A 14,315-nucleotide genomic window follows, 5' to 3' on the forward strand; every position below is an offset into this window, starting at 1 on the left:
TCAAAATCCACTTTTTCAATACAGTTTTGCTGTCCATAATAATGAAAATGAATCACAAAACACTGGGAAAAGTGTTTTTTTTAATTTATAAGATATTTACAGTTTTAATATTTTAACATTGAAATAGTGCTATATATTTGTATGTCTTAAGAGTGCAGGCTTAAAATGTAGTACATAGTTTAAAAAAAAAAAAATCACAGCAGTAAACCCTTTTGATTGTGATATATGTGATTGCAACGGATGCTCACTGCTGTTGAAATCTTTGGTTGGACGAGCCTCCCTTCCACACACAAGCATAACTATTTAAACAGGGCGCAATAACCTGACAGTAGCATAGCAGAAGCTTAACAGTCAGAAGACAGACTAGGTCATTTCAGTTTAGTGAACTAGTCTGGTACAACTTTAAAAATAATCAAATAATAATACTGCTACTAATAATAATAATAATAATAATAATAATAATAATAATAAGAATAACAACAATAATGATAATAATAAAACAACAACTGCGTGGCTGTTTAAACCGATCCGTCCGAAACAGATATCAGCAGAGAAAATCCTTTTGCCCGAGAGAACTTACATATTCTCTAAACTTTCCTCAGGCTGCATAAATCTGGAAAACAATGACCTGGCTTTTGGGTGCCTCAAAATTGAAATAAAATACGGCAGGAGACGCATAGCGACCCCCCCCCGAAAAAAAAAAAAAAAAGCCCAGACGCATGACTGACTGACTGCAGCAGGAGTGCAGAAACGCGGCCGGGAGGGGGGGCCTGGTTCATCTCCATAACAGAATAGCAAAGCCCCCTCAGTCCATAAGAAATATTAATCCTAAGTAACACATAAGGGGTAATACTCATAAAATTAACACCACAGAACAGAAAAACATACATCAGTCATATTGTGAGAACTCTACGGACATCTCGTCCTGTTATGACAAGTCCGTTATCGATCTTCCAGATTCCTTAGTACGGCAGGAAACTGCAACATCAAGGCACGTACATCCAAGATGAATTCTTCTTTAAGGTCTTGTGTAATACATTCTGCTTTAAATGATTTCAACACATAAGCAACATGTGGAAGACTTAAGAACTACGATGCATCCCACCCCTATCCACGGGGCCGCGGCTGCGTTAATGTAGCCCTGATTGTAGTACTTCAAATATTTCATGTGAAAGCAAAGGGAATGCGGAAAATTACTCTAGAGAACGCGGTAAAACATAAATCTGTGCTTCTCAGAATAAATCAGATGTGGTTCTAACCCGTTCGTCACGTTGTAAAAGTGGTTTAACAGCAAGACTGGCCCACCCTACAGGAAAAACAGAGGATCATCTAGGGTGCCATTTGATTGGGGGCAAAAGAGCAAGTGAAGGAAAATCAGAAGAAATGCCTCTGGTTGCATTCCATGACATTATTTACACTAGACTTAATCTTTCACTACTTGTCTTGTGAAACAGATATTTGTTAACCAGATATCCTGCAATACTGAAATGTTGTAACTGAAATGACTCGGACCAAATTCTGTTGCTCTGGGAGGCTGAGGGGGGGCGCAGAGGGGGGGCGTCAGGGTCAGAATCTTGCCTAAGCTGCCAGAACACCCATGGCAAGTCCTGGTACACTACCAGTCAAAAGTCTAGACACACCTGCTCTTAATGCGCGTGTCTCCATTTTAGCTCTTATTCACCGTACAGTAAAAGGTCTTGAGGCCATGAAGTAATACATGTCAAATACTGCAGCAACCAGGAGAAGTGTTCAGCATTACAAATTTTTCTCAAATTTTAGACAGCTTAAAATGCCCCTACTTTGCTTTGATGACAGCACTGCTAAGTCATGGTTGGGAGGAATTGTGGGGGCCAGGTTATCTGTTACAGCACTCCATCTCTTACTATGCTCACAAGATAATGCGGTACTTGCATAACGTCATGGTGTGCTTAGGGTTACTTATCTTGTTGAAAAACAAATTATTGTAAATCGGTATGTCCAGACCTTTGACTGGTACTGCATGTGTGACGAATGTGTCTCAGAGGCAGCAGGAGACTGCAGATTAGCATGTCAATGAGTAAGTGAGAAGCAGTACTCCTGCTGACCACTGGGGGGGGGCACAAAACCTCAACCAGCACACATTCATATTTGTATAAATTCAGAGGGGAAAAAACATGACAAAGATGAAGGGGGAGGTGTGGTTTGGCAAATAATGAAAATGTAACGACGCGAAATGAATAAATCATAAATATGTTAATTATGGGGTCAAAGGTGTGCCGTCACACTGGGGGGGGGGGGGGGGGGGCACTGGGTAGTGCTGAACTTTCGTGATCAAGGACCCTGGGAAAGTCAGGCTCCCGCTTCCAACAACTAGAATGTCATAAAAAGTACAATCAAGTCATGCAGAGTAAAACAAATAAAATAGAGAAAGTATATAAAAATATATATGTCGCTATTTCTGTGCATATCGTTTGAAGCATCTTTTAACACTATGGCCTCTTAAAACGGCAAAAAAAAAGAAATGGCACAGTTTAATAAGCTTTTTCTTCCTCCTTTCGTCCTCATTTCACTTAAGGCACATTCGGCAATCCTGATAGAGCCAGTGGCAGAGCCACCTGGTCTGACGGAGCGCACACATGCAGAGACGGCCGGGGACAGACAGACAGACAGGCAGGCAGATGGCAGGGACAGGCCCGCACGGTTGCCATGGATGGCACAGGAGTAACGGGAAGGAAGATGCTGCCCCCTCCTGGCTCCTTGGCCTCATGTCTGCAGCCCCAGGCGCGTCAGTTTAGCAGACAGGAAGGAATGGAGCACAAACACCATGGGTTTGGGGCTGGTGTTCAGGTCGAACCCCTGGCAGACAGTGGAGAGAGAGAGGCGTTAGCAGAGAGCCCACTGTCATTTCACCGGCAGTTGATAGTTACAATCTAGCACTGCGCTTCCCAATCCGCGGTATGCAATTCCATTTCATTACTTGGTTGCTTTGGTACTTGGTCCAAAAATCTGAGAACCACTGATCAAGTGAAACGGAAGGCTCAGACGGGGCCTACCAGCTCGCCCTCGGGCCCCCCGAAGTCCAGGTAAAGGTTGCGGACCCCATCATCGGCCGACATGCGAAGCTTCTCGAAGGGGTAGCGGAAGAGCACGGGGTCCCCTGCAGAGTCGTCCTTCTCGCGGGTGACGGTGAAGCCCTTCTCATAGTGCACGGTGAGCCGCACTTCCTGCTGGCCGAAAAGGCAGCCTTTGGGAGGAGGGGGGGGGGGGGTGGGGGGGGGAACAACACCATTAGACAGACTTGGCAGGGATTCGAGAGGCTTGCCTGCGTGCGCATAACAGTGTACGACTCGAGAACAGGAAAGGGAAAAGAGTGGAGTTTTCCGGCTCTTTCCACCGAGCCAGCGATTGTTCGGGTACTAACAGGGGGAAAGAGAACGAAAGACAACAAAGCAGACACTGCATCTGTCCGTCTGTCCAGCCTTTCCGTTTCCTGCCAATAAGCCCGGCTCCTCACCGATGGACACCTCCTTCACGAGCGCGGCGGCTGCGTTGCCTCCCTGCACCAGCACCCGCGTCCACGTCGACAGGTCCCAGTGCGTCTCTACTCGGAAAACATGGGACTCGACCCCACGTGGCGTGCCCGTTCGTGTGCCGAACACAAGGTCCCCGCCCAGCGCTGGGGAGCCACGGGCACTGCCGGAATGCACAAGTCTGGGGGTGGAGGATGACGGGTGGGGGGAGACACAGAATGCAGGTTAGCCGGGACTCTGCCGTGTGCATGTCTGTGTGGCCCTGTTCCTTGTTCCCAGCAAAAGGTTCCTTTACACTACAGAAATAAGTACAGGAACCATCGGGATAAATGTAACATGGTTACATGGCCGACAAGGTTAGTATTATTATTAAAATAGCTCCATGTCTGCCTTTCCGGCCAATTGCTCGGCTCTCACACCCCCCCCCCCCTTCCTGAACGCTGCAGAAGCATGTCAGTGACAGTGTGTGTTTGTGATACTCGACGTTTGGCGCCACCTGGTGGCCAGCAGTGGGTGTATCACCATGGGGGAGGCCCACGCCTCATGGGTCCAGGGCACCGAGTAAAAAAGCAGGATGTCTTTATCTGTCAGCGCCATGACAATCGGCCGGTAGTGGTGCCGCATGCCGTCCATCTGCATCTAAGAAAGAGAAGGTGGGGGGGGTCACACATGGCCTATCTGTGGGTGGGTGTCTCGCTTGCACGCGCACCGACGCTCACTCACGCCCACCTGCTCGGCCAGCCAGCCAATGTGATTGACGTGGCGGTGTGAACCGCCGGCGCCCATGCGCAGGATGGAGTTGATGTGGGCCAGCGCCTGGGGCAGCAGGGCAGTGATGTTGGCGTGGATCGCCGTGAACCAGGAGTTGGCACTGGCACTGTCTTTACAGCGCAGGATTACTGTGTGCAGGTTGTCGGGGGAGTGCAGCTCCAGCAGCCTGAAAGAGAAACATCGGCTGAGTCCCCACTTTCCGGAACATTCCATCCAGAAAAAAAATAAAATAAATAAAAATCCACCTGACCCCCGCATCCGGCTTTTGTGCATCCACAGCCCTCGTCCCGTTAACCAGATTAGAGGCTAGCTTTGCAAATCCTTTAGTGAGGCTTCTTCGCTAACTGTACTCACCATGGCAACAATGCATTCACATGCGAGTCCTGCCGCCTGGAAGCCTGATAACCGCTATCGACGTGGCCCCACGCCAGAAATGTCAAGCAACGAATTTTAACTTGCTCACCTATTTGATGTTGCCGCATTAAACGAACAGCCAGAGAATGTAATATACAGGAAGTACTGTAACGTAAGAAAAAACATGTTTTCGGCACAAGGGGACACCAGGAGGATGTTCAGGCCGGCCACAGGGACACCGTTTCCGACATCGATAAAGTGGTTGCGGCTAAATGTAGCCGCACAGATGGTACGCCTCTCCCGCCCGTCACGACGGCCAACAATGGCCCGGATCACAGATGCAAGCACTCCATCCCCACAGGCAGGAAGTGTACATTCATCTGAGAGGAAAAGGTCTCTTCTGGACACTGACCGCACTTGCTAAAACTGTACGATGACATTCTTGCGTCGAACGCTTCCATGTTAGCATTGTGGCTAGCAAAATGCTAATTCGTTTCATTTTTTTCATTCTTTGGAGGATGTTGCGTCAGGGGGCAGCGCCGTCATACACCTTCAGCATTAAGGGGGCGAATCCCACGTCGCCTGTGTGTGTGGAGTTTCCATGTTCTACCCGCATCACACAAGTATCCGAGAGTCCAAAGACATGCAGTCAGGCCAACAAGCATCTCTAAACTGCCGAGGTGCATGAGCGTATGCGAGTCCGGATGTGCCCCGTGCTGCACAGGACAGGCTACCAGCCCCCCTTTGACTCTGAGAAAGCGTTTGGATGGATGGAATATTCTTCCATTGCATTAGCATTTAAATTTCGTACATTTTTTTTTTTTTTTAATCAGCAGGGCAGTAGATTTTGAAACACATTCAAAATAAAAAAAATGTAAGTTAGGACATCAGAAGAACGCTCAGTTCTGAAGCAACAACATTCAGCCACTGAATGCAGAACTACCTGACAATAGTTACCCTCTGTAGAGACAGACAGACAGAGAAAACCAGCAATCTGGAAACAGAGAGTAGGAGGGGTCTGTTGGACATGATCCAACAGCTGTCAAGCAACCATTAAGCAATTACAGTTTGAGAGAATATGTACATGGAGCCGCTTATACCCACCAGCGCACAGTGACCCCAAAGCTTGGCGTTTCCCATAGACTCGGAGGTGCTCACACACACACACACACACACACACACACATGCATGCAGGTGACTCCTACCTGTTCTCCAAGTCCGGCATGGTCAGGTTCCGGCAGATGTAGCACATCTTCAGAGGTATGACTTTCCGATCCTTGGGACTGAAGCCCCGGTGGGTCGGGGAGCCGGAGTCCTCACTCCCGCCCAGGCTGGGGGAGTGCGTGCCCCGCACCCCATCCCGAATTGCATCCCAAGGTAGATCCGATGCCAGATTGGGCTTCTTGAAGAGTGGCGACACCTCCCTGATGTACTTCACTGCAAATAGAGGCCAAGTGGGCAAGTTACAAAAGACCCGGTAAAGAAAAAAGTTGGAAAACCAAAAGAGCCAGGAAATCCCACTGACTCATGGGAAATACGTTTTAACGAATAGAGAACCTGCATTCCATGCACATGTACAAAATGACTCTTAAAAATGAGGTGGGCTTTTGCGCTCAGCGTTGACCCCTGTGTGGCTCAGACGTGTATGAAAAAAAACCTACAGGATAAAAACACTGACCAGCCAACACAAATATGGTAGATGTGAGGTTATTTCCATGATAATGTCAACATTAACGCAATCTAATGTGACGGTTGGGTGTGTGTGACTAACTGAGTGAGTGGAACGGTACCAAAATGTGACTGTAAATACATGCAATGTGATTAGCTATTGATAAACTACGTCATACATACAGATAATGCGATTGGTTGCTGCGAGATGATTCTGAACATATATTTAATGTGACTGGCTGCCACAAAATGATGGTGTGCCTAAATTTGATGTGATTGGTTGTTGTAAAAGTACAACACACCTCACTTAACCGAGTTCTGTTCCTACGACTAGGTCGTTAAGCGAATTGGTCAATAAGCGAGGAGCCGTCACTTACCGATATTTCCAGCATAAGACCAGAGGAAATCAGCCCTAATATATATTACTTAGGTTTGCATACTGTAAATACACTTAATCGTATTTATTTTGAATAAAGACAAGGTCAAAAGGAAACCCCAACTTGGTAAATTCGGGGGGGGGGGGGGGGGTCATTAAATGAGGAGAGCCTGTGTACATCACATGTATAGGACACAACTGCTTGGCAAATGTCATTCAGGCAAGTACAGTATAGATATAGCTCACATTAGATATTCGATAAAAAAGATCAACCAAATCCAGTTTATTATTTCAGTCATTCTGGTTATTGTTTCGCTGTCTGTGGTACCTGCTTTCACAGCTCCACACCAAATGAAGAGGCACAGAGAGCCAGGAGATCGAGACAGACCGGGGGCCGAGACCATGGCGAAGCAACTCCCCCACTGAAGGAGGACAAGGAGACCAGAAAGGGAGGAGGCGACGGAGCAGAAGCTGCTGCTGAAAGTTTACAGCCCCAGAGACGACTAAACCGCACGTCCAGGACGGCTCGCGTGCTTCTGCCCAAAAGCAGCACTTCATTTCTACTAAATGTAGTTTTTTCTTCTTTTTCTTTAAACGAGGGAATCTGTCCAACAGCCAGAAACATTTCCAGCTATCCAGCCACTCCACAGACCTCATTAGAGCCCATCAAATTTGTCATTCGTTTCCATTTCTGTGCTTAATTAGAGCAACACACAACGGACGGTAGTGGAGGTCGGGGGGGGGGGGGGGATGGGGGGGTGTTCCAGGCTGACAGAGCCGCTCACTCCACAATAAGCCCCGCCCCCCTGCCCACAGCACTCCTCTTCTTCCCTCAAAGCCAGCGGGGAAATGAGAGATGAGACATGGAGACAGGCGGAGGAGATCCGGGAGGGCGGTCTGGCAGAGTTCTCTCATCTGCGGACACAGTTGCGGTTCTGTTCCTCTCCCTCGATCAGACAGACGGGCACACACACACACACACACACACACACACACACACACACACACACACACACACACAGACACACACAGACACACACACACACACACACACAGACACACAGACACAGACACACAGACACAGACACACAGACACAGACACACAGACACAGACACACACACACACACACACACACAGACACACACACAGACACACACACACACACTCTGCGGCCAACCTCCCCCCCGCCTCAGCCCCAGGAGTACAACCACAGGTTCCAGATCCTGCCTCACACATCCAGCCTTCCCACTTCCCACACTTTTTTCCCCCAACTCAGCACGCTGGCAGCCCCTCACAGGACCCCAGCCAGGCCTTAATGAGAACAGTATGTGGGGCCAGTTACTCCAGGGGCCCCTCCAGCTCTGGGGGAGGGGGGCCAGCGAACACATTCGGACGCATCCGCGGGGCCCGACGGCCTGCAGCTGCCCTCTACCTGAACCCCCCATCCCGTGAGTAGGCGTAGTCCAGTACCGTTTCATGCTCACACATTCGGCCGACGTTTCACACGACATTGCTTAATCACTGGCGTCTATTTGTGACGGTATGGGGCCCGACGAAGACCGAGAGGAGAGAGAGCGAGACACCACAGAATCACAGACAGAAGATCCTCACAGCCAGAGGTGCATCACCCAGTGTCTGGGTGTGTCAGTAAAGTGAAAACGTTAAGGATACAAACTATGTTAAAGCAGCTGACATTTTAATAGAGAATTCCACGCAACACTTTCCCTGGACATCTGATATTAGGGTTGGTGTTCCATATCATTTATTGTTACAGTATATTAAATGTCTGAATGTGTATGTTGCGCTACTTTACACACTAAATTTGTCATAATTTTTGAAGTATCCATACCTCCACCTATCCATCACGCCGCCAGCTCCCAGTTTCCACAGCGATAACCCACAGCCAAGCCCTGACTGTAGCATGATAAGTCACGAACCCAGGCCCATGCCTTACAAGCATCAGGAGACCTTGCCCAATCAGGCCTATTGCACTGGGGCTGAAGCCAGAGAAAAGTCAAACTGGGGTGAACATTACAGGGACTCGGTACTTATTCAACTAATACGCTGATGTCCAATGCTAATATTTACCTCTTGTGGCATTTAAGTGAGGAATTTTGTGGGGAAGTAACACAAAGTGTCATAAAAAGTTCTCGACCTTCCCCAAGAAGCGCAATTTTCCTCAGTAGAACTTCCAAACATCTATTAAGCCACCACTGTTTACACTCTGCCTATACAAATAAAGAGAAACTGAATGATTTCGTGCTTTATTGAATTTAGAAATATGTTATATCACAAACAGCACTCTGAAGTGGTTTGGGGGTTGTATGACAAGGGAATAATTAAAGCCATTAACTTGAAAAACAAAACAAAATCGAACCAAGATGCATGCAATTACGCCAAACACAATTCAACACGAGTCGATTCAGCAGACTAACTCCAGTCGGTGGTAAATATTCCACGCAACTTGGAACACACCAAATCTCCAAAGCTTTGTGGATGTCTCCATTGTTTGCCATCGTCGAAAAAACAAGAGTTACAATGTTCGGCAAATCCAAATACGTCATTTGAACTGATGAAATTTCATTCCTTAAAGAGTTCTCTGTTAACGCATAGTTGACTCATCCACAAATGCATAACACAAGTCAGTCTCAGTAAATCCAGCCATAAATTAGTTAAAAAGAATCATAAAATGAACATAAAAATGAATCCGAAACAGTGTAAACAAAATAAAGGCACCCTTTTTTGAAGTACGGGTCCTGCGATGTAGCTAAGTTTTGGTAACTAAGGAAACAGTCGTAGTTACTATGACAAATATAAAGCAGGACCTCAACATGCTTTTGTGGAGAGTTGGAAGGTTCAAGAAAAAGCAGCAGGCCTTCAGTTCTTAGCGCGTTTATCCACGGTGCCGACACAGAATGGTTCCCACACCCTGGGACGGAAATGAGATGGATAGCAACAGCAGATAAGGAACCGTGAGTCTGTCAAATGAATGCAAACACGGTACCTTAAACATACGTCATGAGAAAAATGCCGTTTTAGCACGTCATGCAGATTTCTCTTAATGCGATTTTTTTCTACATATTGCTTCAAGGCACATGCAAAGTAGTCTGACCTTTACACAGGACAAGGACTCGGGTCAGATATGTGAGGTTACAAACCGTCACTGGCCTCTAAGGAAGCCATATTCAGCAGAGATGTGATAGGACATGCATGAGACTTCCATCGATGTGTATTTATATACGTGTGTGTGTGTGGGAGGATCGTAGGGGTATGCAACTTATAGCCCCCGGCGCTCATGTGTTCCGCTCATACGTCAGCAAATGGGTGCGTGTCCCAAACTGCATTAGGAAAGAGAAGGGATTTTTTTTCCCCCTAAGAACGCGAGATCCTCCAGAATACAGAAACGTGGTCTGTTGGTCCAGGCAGATTTTCAGACATGAAATTAGAAAACTGCTAAAAAAAAAAAACTGAGAATATGCCAAGTCACTCTTGCACAGGGTTACCCGGAGGGAGTTAGGAAACCCAGCTCTGCAATATTTTGCTGCCTGTTTCATGAAACATTGTCGACGAATCGTTAAGTGGAAGAGAATGAATAGATGGATGGAGGATCTGTTCTGAATGGAGTACAAGTGCCACTGAAACGCTTTCCATTCACATGGATGACTGATGGCTTGTGGGATTTCAGTGGGGTGGCCACTGTGGGTAGTGTGCCTGTGATCAGAAGGTTGTCAGTTCAAATCCCAGAGTCGGCAGAGTGATGTCACCGTTTGGTCCTTGAGTCCGTATTTCCTAAAAAATGTATGTTACTTTAGATAAATTTATGTACTTGATAAATAATAAGGAATAATAGGAAATGTCAAGGTCTCATTACGGCCCTTTACCTACACGCTCCAGCACACAAGAACAATGCGGATGAAGGGGACGCAACCCCAACCATACGCCCACCACTCTCCCCCAGGGAAGTCTGTTCACTTGTATCCTGCTATTCCTCCGGTGGGAACTCTTCCTCTGTTCTGACACACTTCCATCCCATAATATTAACCAGACGCCCTGGCCTTTTACTAACCATCATTACAGTATTATGTTAAGACATTATATGGATAACAGCCACTTGCTCCATTTTACATCATACTATTATATAGATTTACTTCTCCGGAGTAAAAAAAAAAAAAAAAAAATTCTTTGTTGTTCTAGTGCATTATAACTGCCTACTTTGTACTTAACTGGACTGCTTGGTGTGAACCATGCTTGAAATGCACAAGGAAAAAGGGTGATTAGGAGGTAGAGGATCTCGGATGGAAAGCAGAGAGCTGCAGTCGTCTGGATTAGTTGCTTATTGACCGGGTTACAGCCACTCACCCCCCCTCCCCCCCCAGAGCCAGTGATTTGAGCCCCATTGTGAAACACGCCACGGACCTTTTTTAAATCAGGGTCACTTACATCCAAGAAACATGCTTAAATTAGCCCCAGAGCGAAACGAAAATGGCCGTCAAACTGTCAAAAGGGCAGTTTAACAGTCACCAGAATAAGTGTCAAGCACTGCACAACAAGGTCAGGCAAACATTACTGAGAATACAACTAAATGGCAGCGGGTAATTGGGAATTATTATTAGGTTAAATGTATCGAGTGTCACTGGCGGATTGCACTTCTGTCCATGGTATACCGCTGCCGGGTGCACTGTGTTTCAGTTCCCTTCCTCAGGGAACGCGTCCAGCAGGAGCCACAGGAACATGGATGGATGTCATCGAAAGACAGAGGCAATAAAAGGCATGTACAAAATGTTCAGCCAATCAGGACACGGTTTGCTCTCTGCTATGCCACACAGACTGGGGGAGGTTTATATTCCTGAGGCCCCTTCAATGCAGTTACTGTTTTTGGCATAAAGGGGGCCCCCGATCTTCAGGGCCCCACACAAACGGGTGGTTTGAGTGTAGGTACAATGGGTTGAGGTGCCCGTTTTCTTGGGGCTGATGAACTTCATTGCAATGCCTGATAGCACACCCCATCTAGCAATGTCCTTATATTGCCATTATTAATAATAATAACAATAATAATATTTATAAATAATAATAATAATAATAATAATAAAATAATAAGTACATGGTATTGTATTTTAAAATGCATTGCTATTGTTATTAATATTGACTTTCAAAATACAATAACATGTAGTAGTAGTAGTAGTAGTAGTAGTAGTAGTAATAATGATAATAATGATGATGATGATGATAAGCCGGGTCACTGCATGCTGCTTTTTCTCCACGCTCCCCTTTCCCGTTACCTGCGCCTCCTCAGTAAATACCGCATTTCCATATACAGACACAGATCACGGTAACACTGTAAGGAAACTCGCTGCAATTATAGAAGCAACTTTCCAGAGAGAGTGAACTAAATTTCCCCCACCCCCTCACCGCATCCCTCACAATACCTCGCTAAATGTCAGCGCAAATAACATCCAACGCGCCAAGGCATTTCTTCCGTTGCATTTAACGTTTATGGGCTTTTATTGAGTTACTGTACTTCTCAAATCCCCAAATGATTTGAGATGTGTTTTTGAAACATATTATATCTGATCATTCTGATTGTCAGTTTAGCGGTTGTTCGGGCTGGAGTGCCGGCAGCCCCCGGCTCCCCACCGCACCCGGCCTGCCGGAGTCCCCGGCGGTCGCGTTGCTCGGCTTACCCTCCAGCGTCACCTCTTTGCCGGCCTTCTTAAGCGCCTGCACCGCAGAGTCGTGCGTCGCGTCGCGGAGGTCGATCCCGTTGACAGACAGGATCGCGTCGCCCACACGGAGAGCCTGGCTCTGGTCCGCTGCGAGTCCCGGGAAGATCTTCGAGATCAGGATGGGCATTCGGTTCTCCCTGCCCCCTTTGATGCTGATACCCAGTCCCCCCGACTCCTGCTTGATAACACGAACTTTCCGCACTCCCTCCGACGGGTTGTTGTCGAAGTTGGCGGCGGGATCACCGTGCTTAGAACTTACGCTGGATCCAGGGCTACCGTAGCTGGATCCCGGGCTGCCAAAATCAGAATTAGTTCCGTTGTCGTTTGCCGACCTGGCCAAACCGGGACTGGCGAAGCCGTGGCTGCCATCGGACTGACCCCTGCCCACACCCCCGCGCACTGGGCTGCTGCTCCGTCGCGGCACGCCGTGGCTCTGCGTCCGGCTGCGGTTCGGATTATCCGGAGATGCTCCTGATTGGGTTCCATTGGACACCGAGCTCCGCAGGCCCGGCGATGCGTGATCGGCGTCATTCCCCGGTCCAGTTATCTCCGCCTCGGCCGAAAGAGTTAAAGTCTCTTGGGTCAGCTCGGCTGAAACACGGATCCAGCGGTCCCGAAACAGGAGGTCCAGCTGTCCATTTTTGTCCGCTCGGGTCCAGATGGCCATGCTAGTAACTCTGGTCCGAGCTTCACACTAAATTCATATTGAACTTTTCCGCTCTTCCTCCCCCCGCCCCGTCCCGAGGTGAGTAGAAGCGCCGCGATCTGCTCCGCTCCGACACACCCACCCGGGAGCCGAATTCCGCACCGACCACTTTACGAGAAAGACGAGAAGCGGAACCTTCCTAAAGAAGGCGCAAACCCTCCCCCTTAGAAAGCCGTGGCTCCGGGCCGCTTTATATATTCATGAAGCGCGGCCAGAGCGAACCGCCGACGGCTGAAACTAAACGAGAAGTCGGGACGCAGAGGCGGGATCAGAGGCGCCGCCAATGAGAGGCGGAGCGGGTCCGACGCGCGTGGACGAGGCGGAGCGGCCCGGCACGGCATTGCACGGCACGGCACGACCCTTCCCGGCCCGGCAGGCGCTCCTTCCGCCGACGTGGGCTCTGCGGCTGCTGCCCTGCGGACTTTATTTCAAACCCGTTATCGGTAATTTTGCGTGTCATTTTAGTAAAGTATTCCTACATAAATTCCAGGGGTCTGAGTCTTTACTAAGGATAGCGATGGCAAACTATTCATAACTTAAACCAATAAATACATATTTATTTGGGGGAGATAAAAAAATGTTTTTTTTTTTTTTTTTTTTTTTTTTTTTTTGCGGGGGGCGGGGAAATCAAAAATCCCCCTAAAATAGGCCTAACGACGCCCCTGATAAATACTTAGTGTAACTGGTATATGAGAATTGTCGCGCAGTCACTGGTATTATGAAACGATATGACTCAGAAAATGGTGTATCGAAACATGACGTTATTTACAAGGTTTGTGCTATTTCGGAATATCCGGCTTTACTTAAAAGTTTCTCTAAGTGGGTCAATAGGCCATTCCTGCATTGAGTTAACGGATATATCTGACCCTTTTTAAGACTATTCATTGTGCTATTATTTAAGTTACATACTTCTCCAGTGACAATGGTAGCACCTATATATTTTGAACTATAAAAGCTGGACAATGCAGTGTAATTTTATAGGAGCATGTGTAGCAGACCTGATGAAAAATACAAAAATGCAAGAAAAGCTTGCTGTCCTTGAAACCCTCTTGTCTGAAGCAGACCCCTGCCTCATGTGGATGGGACCATCTTCAGTTTGTGGGGGGCATGCATCTAATCTGGGGCGGCAGGTCCCAGCAAGGCCACAAAGCAGACCACATGCTTTATTTTATTATTTTTTTTTTTTACTGCAGTCGAGATTTATTGG

At 47.6% G+C, this 14,315-nt stretch overlaps 1 protein-coding gene across 1 annotated transcript; it reads right to left on the reverse strand.

Annotated features, from left to right (window-relative positions):
- Nucleotides 1-63: 63 nt before the first annotated feature.
- On the reverse strand, nt 64-13,558 carry sntb2 (syntrophin, beta 2). The gene is made up of 7 exons (XM_048973566.1): nt 12,361-13,558; nt 5,840-6,071; nt 4,239-4,446; nt 4,006-4,148; nt 3,494-3,690; nt 3,033-3,223; nt 64-2,835 (listed from the first exon to the last, which is right to left on the reverse strand). Exons 1-7 carry the CDS (start codon nt 13,067-13,069, stop codon nt 2,743-2,745), a joined length of 1,773 nt encoding a protein of 590 aa, XP_048829523.1. The 5' UTR covers nt 13,070-13,558; the 3' UTR covers nt 64-2,742.
- Between the last annotated feature and the right edge of the window lie 757 nt (nt 13,559-14,315).

This window comes from Brienomyrus brachyistius, chromosome 13, assembly GCF_023856365.1.
Source record: "Brienomyrus brachyistius isolate T26 chromosome 13, BBRACH_0.4, whole genome shotgun sequence".
Classification (NCBI taxonomy): Eukaryota; Metazoa; Chordata; class Actinopteri; order Osteoglossiformes; family Mormyridae; genus Brienomyrus; species Brienomyrus brachyistius.

Excerpts from the sequence above, each read along its gene's own strand:
- sntb2 (XM_048973566.1), bottom strand. The coding sequence starts at position 13,069 with ATGGCCATCTGGACCCGAGCGGACAAAAATGGACAGCTGGACCTCCTG. Across the intron at positions 6,072-12,360 it reads CAAAGAGGTGACGCTGGAGG|TGAAGTACATCAGGGAGGTG; the intron begins GTAAGCCGAGCA and ends CTCTATTTGCAG. Across the intron at positions 3,691-4,005 it reads CACCCACTGCTGGCCACCAG|ACTTGTGCATTCCGGCAGTG; the intron begins GTGGCGCCAAAC and ends CTCCACCCCCAG.